We start from the raw sequence: 22,017 nt of genomic DNA, 5'->3' as shown, positions 1-22,017 counted from the left end.
GCATCAAAATATGATATGTTTCCTTCATTTTATTTTCAACATAAATGGGAATGAAAGATAAAAAATTGTACTGATCTTTACTTGTGTAAATATTTCACCTTGTATAAACAGGTATTTCACAGAGTGTGACAAAATTTTTATTGCACTGCAATTGTTATATTTACAAATAGAAAATGCATGGTAAGGCTTCACACTTTGCAAGGCTTTTCACATAGTAGTAGTATAATATAAATTCACTTCACATTAACATAAATGTGCAGCAATCTCAGACTCCAAATTACAATTAAGTGCCACGATATAATACATGTTGAACAAGGGCTAAAAAGAGCATTATGTCGGCACTTAGATAAACTGCAATGCATTCTTAAGTAAATACATTATCATACTTTATACATAAAATTATGATTGAGTTGTGAAAAGACAAATATATGCAGCAAAAATACGATATGCGAAATTGCAATGAAGGCAAGAAAATGCTTTTCTAATGCATTTGAAAAATGTAAATGAATGTTAAATGTACGTACAATTGAATAAAAAATGCTAAGACACATTGGTGAAAAATAAATTGTAAATGTGAATATCGCACAGTAACAAACCGATTTTTTTGCTACCAAATCTATATTGTAAGCAAAAACATATTTTTGAACATATTAAATTATTTCTTACTCAGATTCCCCAATCATGGATGCAATAACCCTTATGTAAAGGCTCAGCTGCTATACCTCTCCTAAAAAGTGATCAAGAGAATCTATTTTGTCAAAATTATCTTTCAAATTGTATAATGTAAACGTTCAAAATAAGTTACACTGATCAAAAATTTAATTATCAAGGCTCAAGAGAGGAGACACTAAACCAGTTCCGCCCCTAGAACGAACAATCACTACTTACTGAACCATACGGCAACGATGTTGATGAAGTCTGGGTGTTGCTTCAGTGACATTGTTGACATCTTTGGCACTCCACAGTCTTTCAGCAACTGCACTTGCTCTGGGCCTGCAGAAGCCAAGCACAGTTAAATGGTTGATGACATACTTTGTACTGTTATATAGTTTTAAACTAATAATTAACATATTTGGAAACTATTACTTCACGCAAAATGAAGCTTTGCCAACGCACCATAATCTTGGTATAATATTAGTGCCGTCCACATATTCCCCCCACATGCAAGCTTCTCCACCTATTAGAAGATTCTTCTGTTCTTTTGTACCTGAGTTTCAAGAAAAAACACATCTTTAATGAAACAATTAAAGGTTTTAATTTACAAAATCCTCTAAACTTGAATAGCGATAGTAACCAGTTTGCATATGCGTTATCGATATAAATACCATTGAAGTTGGTTGGTTCATATTGGTAGAAATTATACCAGTCTTCTCTGTACTGGATTCTATTAAGGTACCATGGTGCTGTTATAATTACATGATAACCCAGTTTTGTCACTTTAGCAAGCTCCACTTGCGGCTTGTTTCTTTTCCACACTTCTACAACTGCATCGCATTTTACCTGCAACACAGAAGAGCATATAATACATGTAGCAGCAATATGAAAGCAACTAGAGGTATTATTTGGTTGCTTTCAACAAGTCGTTATTAGTTAAAGTTTTTCTTTAAACATTATCACCTGCACGCCATTGTCCACTACTTCCTGCCACACAATATAGCTGAGACCTAGCTCTTCACAAATTTCGGAAATTTTCCGTATGTAAATTTCTTCCAGTTTAGCATAATCGCCTGTTATATTCTTCTGCTTCATGTAATTTGTGATATCTGGATTTGATTTCCTATGAAACATTTTTCATTATTTGACATATTTTTATAGCATCCTGTCGTTTTAGTTTAAAGTGTAAAGAATAAAGATTGCAGACATAACATAACAACCTTAAAAATATTCAATGAAGTATTCAATTACAAAATAGATAACTCAATCATCACTAATATTGATCGAAGTGAAGCGCACTGACCAGCAATCAAAGCTGACTTCATCTCCACCAAGATGAATGTAGCTATCAGGAAACACCTCTTTCAATTCTATAAACAGGTTCCTTATAAAGCGATATGTACTTTTCAGTATTGGATTTATTGGTCCAAATGTGCCACTGGGCTTTCCACCTACACAGTATAAGCATCAATAATTTGATGCGTTTGTTATGTATAAAGCTTGTATATCAGTTTTTAATCTACTGTCTTGTGGCTATGCTAGAAAAGACAAAGATGGATGATAAATACAATTCTGTCATTATAAGTAATGTTGCTGTAGTGTACATGTCAGACCCTTAGAAGGAATTCAATCATTAATTCAGGTTTTAATAAACACAAATACAGTTACAGTCCATGATAATTGATAATGTGATATAGGTCATATATAAAACCTGACCAACTTGCATAGCATGGGGTTAAGAGATCTGGCTGCCCCAGGCCCCAGGACAGAGAATGACCCGGTGTATCAAACTCAGGAACAACTCGAATTCCCCTCAAACGAGCATACTCTACCACTGCAGCAACATCATCAGGAGTATACACATAATTTGCTTGATAAGCGCCCTAATACAAAAATAAAATGTATAATTATGTATGGATTTCATTACAGTGTTGCAGTATTTCTCAAACTACGACTCATGACACAAATACCACACATCAGAACTGTAAGTACTCATAGTTTGTTAAGTGCAGAGTGTTTTGGTCATGACCAGCTATAGCTGCTGGAGTATGTAGTTATATTTTTGGTAGTTCTTATCTTGGGTTTGGAGATAACGCCAGGCTTCCATTGTTATAGCACCAGTTTAGTTAACACCTTGCATGTTTTAAGCTCTTGTGACTTTACCGCATTCATTCTGTTTTTTGCTGGTTTGTTAGCGTGTTAACATTTTTTTATACCGCAACAAGGTTAGCACCATGGTCATACTTTTACTTCTTAGTTCTTATTGTCAATGGTGAAAAAGAAAGGATTTGATTAAGTTGGGGTTATAGTGTGTATACCTTTTATTTTTCATATGACTTAAGGTTACCAAAAATATAGCACAGAAACCCTGCAACACAATTATATTTGGGAACATATCAACAAAAACATGACCAAGTTTCAAAGTACCAGTACCTTCCTACTTAGATCCGGATAAACTTGGCTGACATATGGGAATGACTCCTGATCCACAATGTGCCAATGAAATACATTGAACTTGTTGTAAGCCATTGCATCCTATCAGTGAAACACAATGGTATTATACCAACAATTCATTACAGAAACCACACACTGTACTGAAAGTTATTAAATCTAAATTAACCGGAACTGAAGTGTGAAATTTTCGTATTTACCAAATTTTTTAAAATGACATTGAGAGAAAGATAGTGCCTTGAAGTGTCAAGTAAAATACCTCTGTAAGTGTAACGAGGATGGTCAATAATAGTTGTTTTGTTTACAACCATCTGGAAAAAAATTATTGGTTGACAGCTTTATAGCTATGTTACGAGAATCCGTTGCATCTGTGTTTCATTTTAAACTTAAAATCTTTACCTCTCCAGTAGCAGTTTCCCATAACAGCTGTGAAAATGTTTCTAAACCTGTGCAACAATTATTTATCAGTTTCAATTTTGTGTTCAATAAGTCCAAGTCCTTGTTTTTTAATGTAAATTTCCATAATGAACATGAAAACATCGACATCCCATACCGTTACATAAGAAAAAACCTGATGCAATATCAATTAGACACCATGCCAAAACCCAACCTCTTAAAATGCCCCAAACTGATCCAGATGTCAAAATACTTTGGTCTTCTTTAACCACTAGATTGTCTAAATAGTGTGTTTAAAAATGTTAGAAGAAGTCATTCAACTACGGTTTCATACCAATGATTTTGTGTAATATTTATAACCCTGATGGAAGTATGTTTAGTTCAAAATTTGAAACTTACATGCTTCATTCATGTGCAGTGATGGGTAATGCTCACACAATGACATTAAGTTGATATCCAAAGCTGATATTACTTGCAAAGCCATTGGTCTAAAAATAATGCAATTTATAAATAATGCCATAAAAACTTGTTTAAAACAATACCATGTATTTTCCAATCTCACCTAAATTTTAATCGCAAATGCGAAGTCATAGACCTCAAAACCCCTTGATATCGCTTGAATGCCTGATCTAGAGTGCTACATTGATATGAGGATGCGACGTAATTGAAAGAAAAGTTTTCAATGGTGACAGGAATGGTCTAAAATCAAAGTCTTTCGATTACCCAAGCCATTTTTTTCTCTAAAGAAGTGACAAGCCTAAATCTGCTTCAAAATTTTGTTACACTTTCCTTTATAAGTCAAGTTTATTGTAACTTTTATGTCTGCTTTTTTTCAAGTTAACGCTTTATACAACAGAGAGAGTATTAAACAAATGACACCTGTGCTGTGGACGTATGGGATTGTGGCTGTGGCCAAACACTCCCAGGACTGGTATCTCCTAGGCTAGGCACATAACCAAATTCCTCATCAGATTGTGTATTAGCAAAAGTACGGCACAGCATAACAGACACAATCAACCAACCTAGTTTATCCATTATAGCAAAACCCTAGTCTTAAATGTAAATATAATTTTATCAAGTTGAATTTTGCCAGCGCTATTGTTGTTGTAACAAATATAATAATAATATATCTATTTCAAAAAAGTAAACAAAGTTTGCTGCACATTCTTTACAATAATTCTACTTTGTCCATTACACAATAATTCATTATAGCTATTTTTTAGCCAGTAAGGCAACTAATAAAACTGCATAGATCTATAAAAATTTGACATCTTCATAGCTGCTATGAAGTGCAACATTGTGCCTACGGTGACTCTAGAGTAAACATAAAATAAGTGATAATTGGAATAATTAATTATCAATGTAGTCTCAGTGTCTTAAACAACTTCCATAAATGTAATAAAAAACAAGGTGCACAATGCAGGAAAAATTTTTTTAAGGTTTTTATCATTAACGTCTTAGAGGTGAGTTTTCCAATCAAACTCTGAGAGTGCAAGTGTTCGTAATTAAACAATCAGAAGTTGGAAAAATGCTTATCTACATTGTAACTTGTTACATTAATTTAATGAAAAATTTTTAAGAAAGCAAAGCACTAAAACATATTTTTCCATGAATAGTTCAATTGCAGAAATACAAATTACAAAAATTTCCTGTTTTTCAAGCATGTTTAGGAACATCCACAGCAAAAGATAAAAGCATATCAAAATCCTTTGTAAAACCACTTACATCCATGACATGCTATACACCGAGATTTTATCTATCAAAACAAAATATTGTACTAATCACTAGTAACTGCAGCACTGAAATGTAAAATTGTAAATTAAAACTGGCCATCCACACAGCACAATGAGTTTTTTAAGGTAACTGATATACAAAAATGATTGTTTTGTACGTTTACACCACGAAAATGTACAGTGCAACACAATGAAAAAATGTAATGGTCTTTTTTGAGGCTTTCTGCATACAAAATTAAATAAAAGTTTTGTGCATCAATGCAAGGGACGAGCATGCTGTTATTTAACGACAGAAACAATATATGAGATATTCAAAGCAAGTTGCTTCATTAATGCCAGGGGTGGGTAAACTTGTTCAATGAAAGAGTCACTTGCGGAAAACTATAAACACCAGCGAGCCGCAAAATCAGTAATGATTGTCAATTTGATTATTATATTATTAGTAGTCATTTTGGGATATTACTTTTTAGCTAGAAGACCCATAAAAAACATTTCGGCGAGGCACACTTTGACCACCTTTGCCATAGAGTATAGAATCTATACCTGAAAACAATGTCGGATTCTATGTCTACTGTTACACCATAAACGAAATGCTGGCCTAAATAGAAAAAATAGATAGAAACGTCCATAAACGGTACTCTTGGTAGCCTTTACAATTTTTTTTGGAATTTTACGTTTCGACTAGAAGAGCCACAAAAAACATGCCGGAGAGCCGAATGCGGCTCGTGAGCCGCAGTTTGCCCACCCCTGATTTATGCAAATAGTTGATGACGCCAGGTTCCAGTCAATCAACACGATTCAATTTCTCTCATGGACACAGTATCCAGGATGCAAAGGTTCAGCATTAATTCCCCTCCTAAAAATGACAAACAATGTTAGTCAAGTCTAACTACTGTGCTAGCTGATGTCTCCACGTAAAAAAATCACCATAATCAAAGTTCACGTTTGTTAACATTAACCACTTACTGAAGCATACGGCAACGCTGCTGATGCAGTCTTGGTGTTGCTTTGGTGACATCGTTAATGTTTTTTGCACTCCACAATCTTTCAGCAACTGCACTTGCTCTAGGCCTAACAAAATTACAATTTTATATTCTGAGTAATTAGACATTCACTCAGACGTTTCCTCAGATTTCCAAAAATATTATCACAGGGAAATTGAAACACTCTCACAAGTGTAAACTTACCATAACCTAGGTATAATATTAGTGGCATCCACATATTCTCCCCACATGCAAGCTTCTCCACCTACAACAAGTTCCTTCTGTTTCTCAGTACCTGAGGCAACAAGGTAAATTTAACCTTTTCTTGTCTAAACACAACACGTTGTTCGAACTAATAGATTTGGAAACTTAGCTAATTCTTGTAATAATTTCATGGACACAAGTTTAGATTAATTACCGTTGAATGCTGATGGTTCATACATGTAGTAGTACTGCCAGTCTTCTCTATAATGGATCATATTGAGGTACCAGGGTGCTGTCAAAATAGCTCGATATCCGAGCTTGGTTACCTTTTCCAGTTCTTTGTCAATATGATTATTTATCCAAACTTCAACAACTGTATCATCCTTTACCTTAAACAAAAATAAATAAGAAATTCATTTTTTGTTTAACATGCAAGTTATTGCAACGAACGTTAACAAAATTAAAAAAATAACTTCAAGCCAATCTGTAAACATAGTACTGTTATGTTAAGAAATGTTTCCTACTTTAACTCCATTGTCCACCACTTCCTGCCATACTATGTAACTGAATCCGACCTCTTTGCTTATCTCTGTCACTCTTTGGACATAGATTTCCTCCAGTTTAGCATAGTCACCAGTTATATTCTTTTCTTTCATGTAATTTGTGATATCCGGATTCGATTTCCTACAAACATGATGTGAACTTTTAAATAAAAGTAATTGCTACTTAACAAATGATATAGCAACATACACTCACTATGCACTGTGCAAATGATTCGTTATCATTAAACCTCCCTACCAGGCAAGTAAAAAAACCAATGAAACTACCGTATGATGTTACTAACCAGCAATTGAAACTAACTTCATCACCACCAAGATGAAGATATTTATCTGGAAAAACAGCTTTCAATTCGGTGAACAGGTTTCGAATGAAGTCGTAAGTGCTTTCCACAGTGGGGTTTATTGGGCCATAAGTACCGGTGGGTTTACCGCCTAATGGACATGCATTTGAATTAAAATTCAAACTTAAAAAATGCAACTTAAACATGCAATATCAAATATCTATATACATGAGACTTTGAGTGAATCTGGATTACAGAATTTCGATACTTTACACTTGTACTTCAAAACGTATGAAAAGTCTAAGTTGGTAACACAGGATACATCATTTAACAGTAAACAGTAGTGCTGTGAAAATCCAGCAAACTTATTATCAGCATAACTCAAGGCACTCACCTGCATAGCATGGGGTTAAGAGACCTGGCTGCCCCAGGCCCCAGGACAGAGAATGACCCGGTGTATCAAACTCAGGAACAACTCGAATTCCCCTCAAACGAGCATACTCTACCACTGCAGCAACATCATCAGGAGTATACACATAATTTGCTTGATAAGCGCCCTGTCATTGATCAGGATACATGAATAGCTATTGTTTGGTCATTAAGTGGTCAAATGAACACAGTTCTTTAGCATGATATGGTGAACTGGAAAAGTTATACTTACTTTTTTACTTAGACCTGGATATGCTTGACTGACATATGGGAATGACTGCTGATCCACAATGTGCCAATGAAATACATTGTACTTATTGTAAGCCATTGCATCCTATGTAAAACAGAGTTAAATTATACCTAACATGTCTCCATTCAGCAAAGTTTTTAAGCCCAGTTACTGTAAACAAAGAAATAAACATAATGATCTGCTACGGAAATGGTTGGCAAATACGTTTTGGTACGATCCACAAAAAACAGTCGTTAACTTTCCGGACTCAAACGTTTCATAAGCATGATTGACATGGCTAAATGAAGAGAAACTGAAACTAATGTAAACAGAGTAAAGTCATAAAATAATAAGGCTATACGGTTTGTAATGCACAGCAAGGTTAGTTACACAAGTCAAAATCTAACACACATAAAAAACAACTGTTGTGCAGCGATAGCAAGTAATAAGTTTCCGATGTAATCACATTTTTATAAGTTGTAAAAAGTTTCTGGTGACTCACTCTATTAGCTGACCCATGTATTAGAAAACAATCAAATGGTTGCAACTTACAAGAAGCATTCAATTACCAAATTTTCTAATAACACTCTGACAGGAAGAAAATGTCTCGATGTGTCTAGTAGAATTCCTCTATGAGAATAACGAGGATGATCGATGACGTTGGTTTTGTTCACAACAAACTGAAAATGAAAACAATCTCATATTACAGCGAATGGGTTCAGACTTTACGAAAATTACAAGGCTCTTATCATACCTCTCCAGTCTCACTTTCCCACAGCAACTGCGAAAACGTTTCTAAGCCTGTTACAATATAATAAATGTTATAAAGACATATTGATAAACCAACATGTATGTTTGCATATAATGTATGGCATGCAAATTAAACTTAAAGTCAAATGGACAAATATGTTAATCCTCAAATTTTTCAATACCTCTTAAAATCCCCCAAACCGATTCGGAAGTTAACAAACTATAGTCACCTACTTCCATTGTATCTGGAAAAGTTTTTTAGTAATCTTTAGATTGATATTATGGTTAACGATGTAAGCAACATAAATGGGCACCTTCAACATCAAGCGGTGCTATATTTTATTATGTACTCATTGCAACTTGTAACGAATGACTGGTACTTACAAGCTTCGTTCATATTTAGAGATGGGTAATGCTGACAGGTAGACAATAAATTTACTTCTAATGAAGAGATTTTCAACTGAACCTTTGGCCTGCAATTACACAAGTAATTCAGTGTAAGCGTTTATGGGAAATTGAGCACACAATAAAAGCATATGACACAGCAAAATAATTACCAGATAATAACTATGTCTATAAAGATTGTCTCACCTAAATTTTAATCTTAAACGAGATGTACTTGACATCATGATCATTCCATATCGTTTAAACGCTTCGTCCAAAGTACTGCATCGATGGGATGATGCGACGTATTTAAATGAGAAGTTTTCAACTGTAACGGTATAGGTCTAAAAACAGAAGAATAAAATAGTTTAGAAACTGCCTCAGAACCGACTAAAACATGTTTAATTAGTTCACAAAATCATGTTATTATAGGTACTTAGAAATTTGTTTCAGAGAATATAAAAACAGTACATTCCAATTATTCTTATTCCATATTACAAACGAAACAAAGTGTTTTTATATTATTTGAAAAATTTCTCACCTGTGGGGTGGAAGTGAGCGACTGTGGTTGGGGCCAAACACTTCCTGGACTAGTGTCACCTAAGCTGGGTACGTAACCCAATTCTTGCTCAAGCCCAGGTTGAGTATTTGCTGATATATTGCACAGCACAAGAGACAGAACTAACCAAAATAATTTATCCATAATAAATCCCTATATCTACTTTAAATGAACAATAAAAAGTGTACATATTTAATCTACTAATTCGTCTATAGGTGCCGTACTTCGGAAAATAAAAACACTACTTTCTAGAAGTCTCTGACATGCATTTAAGAAATACTATGAAGTTGAAGGCTCAAAAATTGTTCGTATACATTTACAACATGGTTAGTTTAGTAAATCTTGATGATCACAATAGTTGGCAATAGACATTACAAATGCATAGCAAGAATGAGGTTCTATGTAATAAAGCAAATTGTTTTTACAATCATATTATGCCACAAGACAAATGCAGAGATCAATTGACTACATTATAACCTAAATTCTGTTGACAATAATTGTTTCAGAAGGTTGAGGATTTTATTTATGAACAAATGGTGTCATTCTATGTAACTTCATCAAATCACATTACACTCATTAAAGGCACAAGAGATGTACAACAAAATTTCATAACATATGTAACATGTTAATTATTTCCATTTTATAAGTGCACTTTTAGTGCTTTACTAGGAAAGATTAACAATCTGCATAATCAAGATATAGAAGGGTCCAAGAACTAGCATACGATTCCAAAACAACAAATGATTCATCTGAAAAACTTTATTGTATACCATAAAATTTCCTCAGTATTGATTGCATTGAAAAAAAGATGAATGCATAAAGGTTAATAACTAATAATTTTTCAATATTAATATTAATATTACAGTATGTTATAATATGTTTTCAATATTACAGCTCACAAACACAACGTAAGATAAGAGATTAGTGACAATTTCAATATGATAACTGCATTATGGAAATTCATCTTAGAAGATGAAAACAGAACTGTTTTTCATTTAAGCATTAGATGTTTCCCCAATCATGAACACAGTAGCCTGGATGAAGTGGCTGGGCAGAAATTCCGCGCCTACAATTACCAAAACAAAAATGTCACGGAAAGCATGCTATTTTATGCATTGTTTTTATATGCAACTTATATAAATTCATTGCATCAAACACAATTTGTCTGTTATTTAAACAATGAACTAACGGCGGTTTTTGTAGCTACAGAACACCTTTACACAAAACTGGTTTATTATTGATGTAAAAAATCAAAATAAACAAAAGCATTTCTCTTTACTCACTTCACCATACGACAACGATGTTGATGAAGTCTTGGTGTCGCTTTAGTGACATCATTGACATCTTTGGAGCTCCACAGCCTTTCAGCAACTGCACTTGCTCTGGGCCTACAGTACCCAAGAAAAAAGGTAATAACAGCTACCAAGATAAAAATCTTAATGTAGTACCATATTATCTCCATTTCTAATGATTGTGAAGTAATGGTTGAAGAAGTAATGGTTGTAAAGTAATGATTTAATAATCTTTAATCTCCAATGGTTCTATTATGAAAGTGCTAAATCGGAAGCTGCATTCCATAGAAACTGACCAGAGTCTTGGCGTAACGTTGCTCCCATCGACGTATTCACCCCACAGACAGGCTTCTCCACCAATTAGAAGCTTCTTCTGGGCATCAGTGCCTTGTTTTCAAAAAAGCAGTAAAATAAAAAATCCACTTCCCATCAAATCAGGTCCTGGGTTACTATTTTCTAACGACTGTTTACCATTAAAGTTGCTTGGTTCCTCGAGATAATACTTCATCCAGTCTTCCCCAGTTGAAATGTAATCGAGGTACCAAGGTGCGGCCAACAAGGCGCGATAGCCAAGCTTAGTTACTTTTGCAAGCTCTTCATCCGGATGATTGTTTATCCATACTTCAACAACTGTGTCATCTTTCAACTTATGAGGAAACAGGATTTATTAGTTTCTTGAGATGTTGTTGCTGGTTAGACTGAATGCAAGTTTGCAAACGTCGCATTAGTGCTGACTTACTTGCACTTGATTGTCTACAACTTCTTGCCATACTATATAGCTGAAACCAATCAGTCCGCTAATGTTCAGGACTTTTTGCACATAAATCTGTTCCAGTTCGTTGTATTTTCCAGTTATGTTTAGATTTTTCATGTAGTTATTGATGTCTGGGTTACTCTGCCTAAACGCATTAAACTTCATTGAAAAAAAGCACTTGGCAAAAATGCATTCGCAACAAACAGAAGCATTAATAACCAATAGTGATAAAAACAGTTCATGGTTCAGTGATACTTCCAGAACGAGACAACCTCTCACCCATGAAAACACACAAGGTTTGTCACACACACGCAAGATTAAGTATCAACTTACCAGCACGCAAAACTGACTTCGTCTCCGCCCAGGTGAATGTATTTGTCAGGAAAGACGTTTCTTAGCTCAGTGAAGAGAGTTTGAATGAATGTGTATGTGCTATCCACGATCGGATTTATGGGACCATAGGAACCGGTTGGTTTGTCGCCTGAGGTTATACCAAAACAGTGGTAATAACATAATTACTTTTGAGTGACCCTTGACACAAGTTTAGAAAAAATGAGAAAAGAAATTCATTCGGTGTTGCAATTTGTTTCAGCAAAAACAAAGCAGCAAAATATTTGAATGGCAAACAATCGCCGGTGGTGGATTAAATAACCTTTAACACTGAAAAAACATCATGTGACAAGAAGTTGAGATTTAGCTCTTAGCATTATAAAACTTTGCCAAATGACGGTAGGATAAGTGCAAACATGGGCATATTCGCCAAACACTAGGCACCAACAACCAGGAATTTTCACTTAATGCAATGCACCACATTCTCCTTGTGTTTGCATAACACCACATCATGGCTGAAAATGCAAATACCTGATTCAAGTACAGCATTGCAACACACACCTGAATAACATGGTGTCAAGAGTCCTGGTTGACCTTTGCCCCAGGACTGAGAATGGCCTGGGGTATCGAACTCCGGGACAACACGAATGCCTCGTAATCGAGCAAACTCAATGACAGCAGCGACGTCATCTGGTGTATAGATGTGTGATAAGGAGGTGTAAGCACCCTGGTAACATAAATTATATTTAAAACTCCGTCACTCTAAGTGAGCCAAATCATTACTAGACAAAAAACATCATGTCTATATGTATGTTCTTGTACCTTCCTGCTAAGATCTGGATAAATTTCGCTGACGTATGGAAAAGACTGGTCATCCACTATATGCCAGTGGAAGACATTTATTTTGTTGTATGCCATAGCCTCCTAATGAAAAAAATAAAGGAAAACAGAGCGTTGTAAAACAGGATGGTAATGGGCTATGCTCCATTCAAAGTCACAAATCAAAGGTCTGTGTGACAGTGATATTTTTTATGACACAAAATGCAAATAACACTTAAGTGACAGATCACATGATTCAAAGCAGACTGTTTACATAAAGTTCTTTTCTGTTTACGGTGCGAGCTACAAAAACTGTCAAATAGTGAAACATTAACAGAACCTGTTTTTAACTGCTGGGCATAAGTCGTATAATATATACTTTCTGTATGTGTCCTACCAAGTTATCAAAAATGACACTGAGAGGAAGATAATGCCTCGATGTGTCGAGCAAGATTCCCCGGTGTGAGTATCGAGGATGATCGATGATATTGGTTTTGTTTGCTAGAATCTGTGAGGGAAAAATAGACATCAATCTGCTTTACAAGAAAATGTGAAATAAAATCTGTTTATTTTTCGATTCACGTCTATGACACAAATCTTTTCCTACCTCCCCTGTTTCAGTTTGCCAGAGTAATTGCGAAAACGTTTCCAGCCCTGTCAAAATTGAAACCAAGGCATTAACTTTACTATTAAAAGCTAATGTATGTTACATACAATGCAGTCAATTACAGTTAAATTAATTAAAATATATTTTCTATTAATTTGCAGCAGGTGTGGATGCTATTACAATTCATATACTGTATCGTTATTTTATTATTTAAGAAAAAACAGGAAACACCTCTCAAAATGCCCCACACTGATTCAGCTTGTAGTTGTGTTGACGATTCACCAACATCAAGTGAGTCTACAAGATCACAGTAGAAGTGTTAACAGCAAATTATTTAAAATAAACAGCGTAACGCAATAAAAATGCCAAGACATGCATAACTTGATGTTTAAATGAGCATCAAAGAAACCCAAAAGCAGGCTAAAAATCTTACAGGCTTCATTCATATCCAGAGAAGGATAATCCTCACACTTAGCCATAAGATTTATGTCTAAAGTGGTAATAGTGTATGGAGCTCTTGGCCTATAAGCAAGAAGGGCGAAATTAACAAGAGGGGTAAAAATATACTTGAATAGCTTAAAGATTATAAATACAGTTGCACATGTGCAAAGGTGGGCAGTAACAAGGTACTATAGCACCGAATAACTGTAACGTGGTACGTTTTCAGTACCGATACCGAATTACTCTCAATTAAAATTTAAAAAAATTTCAATTAAAAATTAAAAGTTCATTTCAATTAAAACTTAATGTCACTTTTAGCGTTTTTTTAATCTACAAATGTTTAATAAAGTCATAAAGAGAAAGTTCACATATTTTTTGACCTGAAGTAACCTTCATCGAGGCCATAATATCGACAAAAAGTTGTACTTGCAACAGGATTCGCTGTACAAAAAGTAACGGTACTGAACTACTTTTTTAAAATAGTACTAAATACCGGAATCGTCAGTACATTTTTTGCCAAGTACCGTTAGCGATACCGATGGTACTTTCAAAGTACTGACTGCCCACCTCTGCATATATACAGAGTTTTTTGTATAACTGTTTGGTGTCTGATGTAAAAATCTTACAACATTTCTTTATACCGAAAATGTAGCTTAGAGCGGGCAGCAGCATTCATGATAAGCATTTGATATCGCTTGAAAGCTTCATCAAGAAGACTACAACGAAATGAAGATGAGGTATAGGTGAAGGCAAACTTCTCTGCTAGCACAGGATAAGTCTGAAAAGAGAAATTTATTCGAAAAACTTGAAAAAATATTTCAATCTACGACAGAAATTAATTGCATTTTGCCTTTATCTCAGCTGAGAGTTCTAAAAATGCTTGCAGTTGCATATGTATTATACTGTATTACTACTACCACCATTCTTTTGGATATAAATATCTTTAACAAAAATGAATATTAGTTTGAAAAATACACTGGGAAATTACCTGAGAAGTTGATGTCTGTGACTGAGGTTGTGGCCACACACTTCCAGGACTTGTGTCACCAAGACTGGGTACTTCAGTACCAAGCCTATTTTGTCTTAGGCCAGGCTGGGTGTTAGCAGTCACATAACCAACTAGTAACAATACAATGAACTTGTCCATTTTTACTCAAAACATAGAACTAAAACAAACCTGCAAGCCAAATTAACAAGCAAATATTTTTATTAACATACTACTGCATAATTCATGGAGTTTGAAACAATGAGTTATTTATTTCTTTTTTTTAGTCTAGAACATGTTAGCATTACAAAATACCTGAATAATATAATTGGACCATCATGGCATGAGTCTACTAGTTTACTTATAATGGCAGTGACAATCAACAATCTAACTATGTTATTACATTTCATAAATTTACGTCGATTTTGTAAATTTCGGAAGAATTCCAAGAAGGAAATTGCAACAGGGAAGATTGTATAAATCACACTCAATATAAATCATATAAAGTAAGCAATGCACAGTATAAAGTTACATTGCACAAAGACAAATGCATGACTGATATTTGCATATACTAAATAAAATGCTAAAATGAAAAATTGCATGAATTAGATAAGAAATCAACTTGTTTTGGGAAAAGGGGAAAGAAATGATGCGAGATCAATCGTTGACTTAACTGTGAGAAAAAATGCCACATTCTTTTCATAATAAGCTGCTTCATTAACAAAAACAGTGGAAAGACAACTGCTATCCATATCTTCAACAACACTTACATCAGAAATTGTTTTAACACAACCATCAGTCATCAAAAACACTGGATCAGTGACAGAAAGCAGTTTAAAATCATTATCTTGCAACTTAGGATGAACCATGCCAATGTGATTGCCTTTGCTGTCAACTGGAAAATACACAGGTTTCATAACAGTGTAAATGAAAATTTCACCACCAGAAAAATCATCACCATCATTAAACTTTTTTGAAAATTCCAGTGCACTGAAAACAGCATTTTTCTGCAAGGAACATATGTCAGCTCGCAAGACACCTTGTGGCTGGGGCCCTACTTCAATGCCAAGACCATACTTTGTAATGGTTCTCGAATGGCTATACATGCTATTGGGCAACATCAAAATATTACACATACCCTGCGGTAATTTATTTTGAATATATTTAGCCAAATGGAAAGGTAAAACATCATCATTTTGAGTAAGTATTAAACAACATTTTGTGTTGGCAGTTGTATTATGCAAGTCAAGAAGAAGTTTTCGGCTAGTATTAGAACTTTCATCCAAGTCAGAGAACAAACTGTTTAAATGCTTTGCTTGCTTTACCTCATAGGGAGTGGAAGCTGTATGGTTATCTTGATAATTTTCCACAGAAAATTGTCTGTTTAAATCACAGTCTTTGTATCTTCTGCAAAGCTGAACAGCCTCTGGATTGGCAATGCAGGGTGTCACGTTGCATCCACAAATATCTTTTAAAGGTTGAGGGTCGGCCAACCAATTCCTCACAAGATGGATGCCAGACATTTCATTTCCATGGGTGCCACCAAAAATCACAACTTCGTTAAACTTTCGCATATTAATTGGTTACAGAATTGCTTTGTAATTTACTGTAAATATATTAACGCAGAATAACGTATTACATCAATCTTATAATGAAGTGGCAAACACTCAGTGTTGAATCTAGGTCTTGGTGGTTCAACTGTTGCAAACACACCGCTAGATGAATGAACCTTTCTTATCAACTACTGATAAATTTAATTAAAAAAGATAAACAATGTATGCTGCTCTAAGGACATGCAAGAAAAAAGCACCGGTTACGATGCTATCTCAACCTGAGTAAAGTTCATCAAAAAACAACAAAAACTAGTACATTTAAGCTTGGCATGAAGCCAACATTGTCACACAACTATTACAAACTAACAGCATTTAGTTATTATGAGCTATATAGCACAATAAAAACAGCTTTGGTTAATTTTATGCCCTCGTTTTATTAACCTTGAATTATAAAAAATCTAGCCATAAAATAAGATAAGTTTGTTTATCAAACTAACGGTAGATCCCATTAGATAATATTAATCTATCACTTCCTTGCTTTTATTAAATCAAAAGAAAACTGTTCTTTTGTTTTTATAACACGCTTTTATGATTGTTAGGTACAGCACTAAAAGTAAAGCGAAAATGGGTAACTTAACGCAGCAAAGCAAAGTGCTTACCAAATATCCATTTGCATGTACACAAATTAACTATGTATATAGGCCTACTGAACGCAATATACGTAGTAATTACACTACCATTAAACTATTTTAAATACGTCTCCCCATAACAGCATTAATCTACTTTTATTAGTATATAAGTTACCACAAAACAAGTTACTATACAATAAGTTATTTAATGCAATTAGTGCATTTACCAAAACCTAGTAAATAACGAGCATTTTGCACGGATAGAATACAGGAATCTTTCAAAAGAACTGGAAGCAGCAGAGCATTTAGGCATAGCCAAATCTCTGAAATACATTCCCAAAGTGGGTCATTTACTCGTGCACTTGATGTCCTTTTTTTCACATCCTATACTTCATGACTTGCGCAGCTAGCTATTCTGCTATTGCAAATGAATGAAACGACACACCATCGGTAGTTACAAGACTTCCAATATGGTGATGCCGGTGAGGGAGACGTAAGTTTTAAATGACAGCGGTTTCAAATATTGCATCTACTTTCAAAAACCGTTATTATCAACCAGTTCTCAATCCAAGTGCAACAAGTTCACCGTTCAAGCAAAAGTCTTTTTGTTTGTCAGCAGAAGCAGTGAACCGAAACGTGACCAATCACGAGTTTTTCACCTAACCACAAACTCTTTATTACGTAAAAATAGAGTTTGTGACATTGCAAAACCGTCTTGGTGTCCAATCATGTGTTAAGCAATGTGGGCGTGCCCAATAATTGATTCTTTGCGATTTTACAGCAATACATTTTAAAATAATGCTGGTATTATCATTATATTAACAACAAGCGAGTGTTCGGCAATGACAGAATATCATCTTACATGCCATCAGCCATCTAGTTATCAGTAGACCTTAATTCCATGTAATTCCACAAATTTTCAAGTACTTCCTATATTAATTCATGCATGCGTGTGTTTTTCAAATGTTTTCTTCATAGATAAGTGATAAAAAGCTATCAAGTAAAATCGCAACGGACCCATATCACTCTCCGTTCTCGTTGACACTTTCATCCAGTTTTTCCACTGTTTGTACCAATGATAACCAAGTATAGTAGCCTATCATTGGTTAGCACGATCGTTTTCTTTTCAATCGAAGCACGCTAATCGCCTATCGAAAGGTGTTGGCCAAGAATAGATCAGTCGCTTCGGCTAATTTTGTCTAATCCAATCAGAATATAAGAACATCTTTTACGTCAAAAGTAGGCCTTGGGGTTTGCAAGCTATATGAAATTGACAATCGTTTGTCATTTGACGTTTCCTATCATCCGTTACATCATTACGATATGCGCCGATTTCTAATCAGCATGACCAAGCAAATTTCCAAACGTCATGGTTTGTGGCGTTCTAGTAACCACAAATGTTTGAAACAGCCATCTGAATCTTCAGCAGGTAAGCCATAGCTATAGGCCTAATCAAGAAATTACGAATACAGTAGTAGAGTTTGGTATTGTTAGGATAAAACGTATTTGGTAGTGGAAACCAGTAATATCATGCAATAGTCAGATAGTACTATCGAGTGACAGGTTTTTGGAAGCTTCAGGTATAAGATATATTGCTATAATTAAACAGACGTTTAAAAAGCAATAATATCGTTAGTTTTTCGTTTTTTTCAATTATCCAATCTTTTTGAAATGTTATATTAGGCTCTCGAGTGAAGATGTCGTTAAGCGCGGGTGCTATTGCCGGATATTCAATATTGGGAGCTTTCGTAGGATATGTGGTAACATCTGTCATTTTCTTAAAATGTCCTGGAATTCTACACAAAAAGAAGAAGCGTGACTTTGTATGCGCCCACATAAGTCATCGTGGAGGTAAGCATTTCAATGTTTCAATCAATGCTTATAATCTTAATAATATAATTTGGATTGTGCACATGGATATCAAAATATGCTGGTAGATAAAAGCTAAAGATAAAAAGCAAACTTTTGTATCTTGCAGGTGCTGCTGAAAGAATAGAAAATACATTAACTGCATATCACCAGTAAGTATATTGTTATAAACCTTACATGCCTGTGCAAACAGCAGGTTTGGTTTTGTTAGTGCTACTAGAGTTGGTTTCTATGTACTGACAACAATGTTCAATTTTTTTTGATTAGTGAGAAGTTGATTAGTAAAATTTTTTTACTGTTTTGCTTCAGTATTATTTTATACTATGAAGTACTATTTTACTGTTTAACTAAGTACTGTGGTATACTTTAACGTAACAATTAACAAACAGAACAGTCTATTTAAAATCCATGTGCAGTGTAGAATGGTATAATTTCATGCAAATTCTGTAAACTCCAAATTACATTATTAAAACAAATAACGAAACACATACAACAATGCTTTAACTGCAGTCATTAATTAAATAAATTAAACGATGCTTAAATGTCAACTTTGTAAACTAGCGGCAGGCAGGTGTTTGAAAGGCTTTCAGGTTGCTCTCGCTGAAAGCATACCGCAGTGCCTTAGCGAGGCACTTAAAAACAAGCATGAAGATGAGCATAAAGATCGGCTTTACTCAGCTGATCCAAATATTCACCAGTAGGCCAAGGTTCCTGCTTAAGCAGGCCTAAGTCTACATACTGAAAAAAACACAATACTGGATCTGCATTTTTTGGGGGTTGGTGTTTTTTGTAATGTTATTTATTAATTTAATGATTTGTTTCAGTGCTGTTGAAATGGGAACACAAATGTTAGAAATTGATGTTCACTTCTCGAAAGATAAAAAGGTTGTTGTAAGTCATGATGAGGACTTGCAAAGGGTTGCAGGATCTGAGCAAAGAATTTGTGATTGCGATTATGAGGTTTGATAATACTATAGTTTTCACTGCTTTTGTTTTTGTATAAACATAGTATTCTATGGTATCTAATAATATGTGTGAAAGCTAATACAATTATAATGTTATTTTGCTGACACAAACTTTTATCTCAGGATCTTCCTTTATTAAAAGATGAAATAAATGTTACATTTTATGGTGGAGTGACATGTCAAAACAAAGGAAACCAAGAAAAAATGCCCACACTTGAACAAGTTTTCCTAGAATTTCCTAATATCCCTATCAATGTTGATGTTAAGGGAGAATCAGAAGGATTATGTGAAGCTGTAAGGAACTACATTATATTTTAAGTGCTCATATGCAAAGTGCTAATGCCATAAAGTTTCTGCATCATACTGAAGTTTGTCGAGTAATTTAGCTCGTACGGTTCCTTTAACTTCCTACATGAAGCAGATGAATATGTCAAAGCTATTAAACAAAGAACTAATTGCAGGTTCATTCCTTGATCAAGCAATTCAAACGTGAAAAAATCACTGTATGGGGAAATTTTAGAAGTACAACCACTGAAAAACTATACAAATTGGTAATTTTTTTGTATTTTGTTTTCTGTGAATTGATATTGCTGGCATTTGTATTCTTTAAAAATAGTGCAAAAACTACTTTTTAGGATTCAGAAATTCCAATCTTTTTTTCAATGCGTCGAGTTGCATTTTTATATTTGTGGTTTTATACTGGACTCCTACCATTTATTCCATTAAAGGAGACCCATTTAGAAATAATCCTACCTGATGTTTTTAATAGGTAAGGCTTGTACAAGCAATACCAGTCTATCAAAATTCATCTATTTATGTACAGTACGAATTGTTTTGTGTGCGATACATGCAGTCATACATATCATATATTATGTATGATGCGTTTAATTAAGCATTTTGAAAAGATTGTTCTTGTTCTTGGTGTGGTTATTAATGCAAAGGTAGATTTACTGTATTACTGGTAATTATGCACCAAGAAAACGAATCAAAAACATTTTCCAATTTAATTAAATTTACTCTTTAGAGTCGAATTTTCATTCAGCAGAGGACAACGAATTATTTTAAGTGTGCTTGGTTTTCTAGTAAGAAGTAAGGTGCTGTTTGATCATTTGAAAGGGAGGGGTATTCCGGTAAGTAATCCAACAAAACTTGAAAACGTTGCCTGTTTAATCCTTGTACATGGGAACACTTTATTGCTATTAACTGTATAATATCTTCTCATTGTGTCATTTTAGACATATCTTTGGGTTTTAAATGAAGAGGAAGATTTCAAAACAGCGTTTGAACTTGGGGTGGAAGGTGTCATGACTGACTGTCCAACAAAGCTTACCAAGTGGCTCGATGAAAATCCTCAATATTGGAAGCGATAATTACTACTTCAATGCGGTTTCTTCATTTATTGTATGCAAATAGTAGTAGTTTTTCTGTACTTATATTTTCAACACCTTTCAGTACTATTTTGAATGAACTGTGATCTGCGAGTAGTGCAAGCATTCCAAACCGCCATTTCATACATATGGTGTATTGAATCATAAGAGCGATTCCATTCAGTTCTTCCCACTAGACTTAGACTTACTGTGGATGATAACGAAATCCGTTGAAGTACCTTCTGGATAATTCTTGTCGTCATAACGAACATTTTTTTTGAAACCGTGCCCATCCAACGTGCATGGTTGTACCCACGTCATATCGTGTCATGTTATACTCCTGTTACTATAGATTTATTTATATCTTTAAAATTGGTATTTGTAGCACTTAGGTCAATCTTGCTTAGGCACATCGCTAATTTATGTAATTATATTATTTGTTTAATCTTTGATTTTCAATAGTTAGCACTCAACATCATTGCCTCGTAATTTGCAATCGGTTTGCTAACATTTGTTTTCCGATAGTAACTGTATTATTAGATATTTGTGACGTGTTCCAGCCTATATACATAACGCACTTACTAAGTTGCTAACAAATTCTGTTTAAAGAATTGCAGTCAATGTTAAATATATCTGTCAAAGTGCTTTAATTTTGATCTTTTTTTGGTGCGAGTTTTTATTGTTGTTGCTTAAAGTCGATAACCAAGTAAATCAAATGTATCCACATCGCATGTGATAAATCTTAATATTGGGAAGGTTGTGAAAATGTGAAACTACAACATGGTTAAGGCTT

General features: G+C 34.4%; 5 protein-coding genes across 7 annotated transcripts; 1 reads left to right on the top strand and 4 right to left on the bottom strand.

The window, feature by feature from the left end:
* Positions 1-114: 114 nt before the first annotated feature.
* On the bottom strand, positions 115-4,540 carry LOC143445719 (beta-hexosaminidase subunit beta-like). 2 transcript variants are annotated; one of them, XM_076945004.1, is made up of 14 exons: positions 4,381-4,540; positions 4,064-4,200; positions 3,901-3,989; positions 3,716-3,781; positions 3,505-3,551; positions 3,306-3,416; positions 3,088-3,189; positions 2,366-2,537; positions 1,958-2,105; positions 1,618-1,777; positions 1,326-1,500; positions 1,117-1,207; positions 889-993; positions 115-727 (listed from the first exon to the last, which is right to left on the bottom strand). In XM_076945004.1, exons 1-14 carry the CDS (start codon positions 4,534-4,536, stop codon positions 667-669), a joined length of 1,620 nt encoding a protein of 539 aa, XP_076801119.1. In that variant the 5' UTR covers positions 4,537-4,540; the 3' UTR covers positions 115-666. The 2 variants fall into 2 exon arrangements, with proteins under 2 accessions (XP_076801119.1, XP_076801120.1); XM_076945005.1 differs by having other exon boundaries at positions 2,375-2,537.
* A 12-nt stretch (positions 4,541-4,552) lies between these two features.
* On the bottom strand, positions 4,553-9,772 carry LOC143445720 (beta-hexosaminidase subunit alpha-like). Its single transcript, XM_076945006.1, has 14 exons — positions 9,596-9,772; positions 9,262-9,398; positions 9,055-9,143; positions 8,853-8,915; positions 8,675-8,721; positions 8,490-8,600; positions 7,924-8,025; positions 7,657-7,819; positions 7,266-7,413; positions 6,946-7,105; positions 6,636-6,810; positions 6,422-6,512; positions 6,201-6,305; positions 4,553-6,090 (listed from the first exon to the last, which is right to left on the bottom strand). The coding sequence occupies exons 1-14, from the start codon at positions 9,755-9,757 to the stop codon at positions 6,033-6,035; spliced, it is 1,611 nt and encodes a 536-aa protein (XP_076801121.1). The 5' UTR covers positions 9,758-9,772; the 3' UTR covers positions 4,553-6,032.
* Positions 9,772-15,058, bottom strand: LOC143445718 (beta-hexosaminidase subunit beta-like). Its single transcript, XM_076945002.1, has 14 exons — positions 14,845-15,058; positions 14,498-14,634; positions 13,849-13,937; positions 13,647-13,712; positions 13,416-13,462; positions 13,206-13,316; positions 12,812-12,913; positions 12,551-12,716; positions 11,993-12,140; positions 11,645-11,804; positions 11,377-11,551; positions 11,202-11,292; positions 10,897-11,001; positions 9,772-10,679 (listed from the first exon to the last, which is right to left on the bottom strand). The coding sequence occupies exons 1-14, from the start codon at positions 15,001-15,003 to the stop codon at positions 10,616-10,618; spliced, it is 1,620 nt and encodes a 539-aa protein (XP_076801117.1). The 5' UTR covers positions 15,004-15,058; the 3' UTR covers positions 9,772-10,615.
* LOC143445722 (aspartoacylase-like) lies at positions 15,034-17,656 on the bottom strand. The gene has a single exon (XM_076945009.1). It carries the CDS (start codon positions 16,413-16,415, stop codon positions 15,459-15,461), a length of 957 nt encoding a protein of 318 aa, XP_076801124.1. The 5' UTR covers positions 16,416-17,656; the 3' UTR covers positions 15,034-15,458.
* Positions 17,657-17,775: 119 nt separating this feature from the next.
* LOC143445721 (lysophospholipase D GDPD1-like) lies at positions 17,776-21,950 on the top strand. Of its 2 annotated transcripts, none has more exons than XM_076945007.1 (9): positions 17,776-18,452; positions 18,707-18,874; positions 19,002-19,044; positions 19,717-19,852; positions 19,981-20,151; positions 20,319-20,408; positions 20,493-20,626; positions 20,882-20,987; positions 21,093-21,950. In XM_076945007.1, the coding sequence occupies exons 1-9, from the start codon at positions 18,347-18,349 to the stop codon at positions 21,225-21,227; spliced, it is 1,089 nt and encodes a 362-aa protein (XP_076801122.1). In that variant the 5' UTR covers positions 17,776-18,346; the 3' UTR covers positions 21,228-21,950. The 2 variants fall into 2 exon arrangements, with proteins under 2 accessions (XP_076801122.1, XP_076801123.1); XM_076945008.1 differs by lacking the exon at positions 17,776-18,452 and adding an exon at positions 18,463-18,603.
* Positions 21,951-22,017: the final 67 nt, after the last annotated feature.

The sequence above is a fragment of the Clavelina lepadiformis genome, chromosome 2, assembly GCF_947623445.1.
Source record: "Clavelina lepadiformis chromosome 2, kaClaLepa1.1, whole genome shotgun sequence".
Classification (NCBI taxonomy): domain Eukaryota; kingdom Metazoa; phylum Chordata; class Ascidiacea; order Aplousobranchia; family Clavelinidae; genus Clavelina; species Clavelina lepadiformis.
This window is presented reverse-complemented; position numbering and strand designations above follow the sequence as displayed.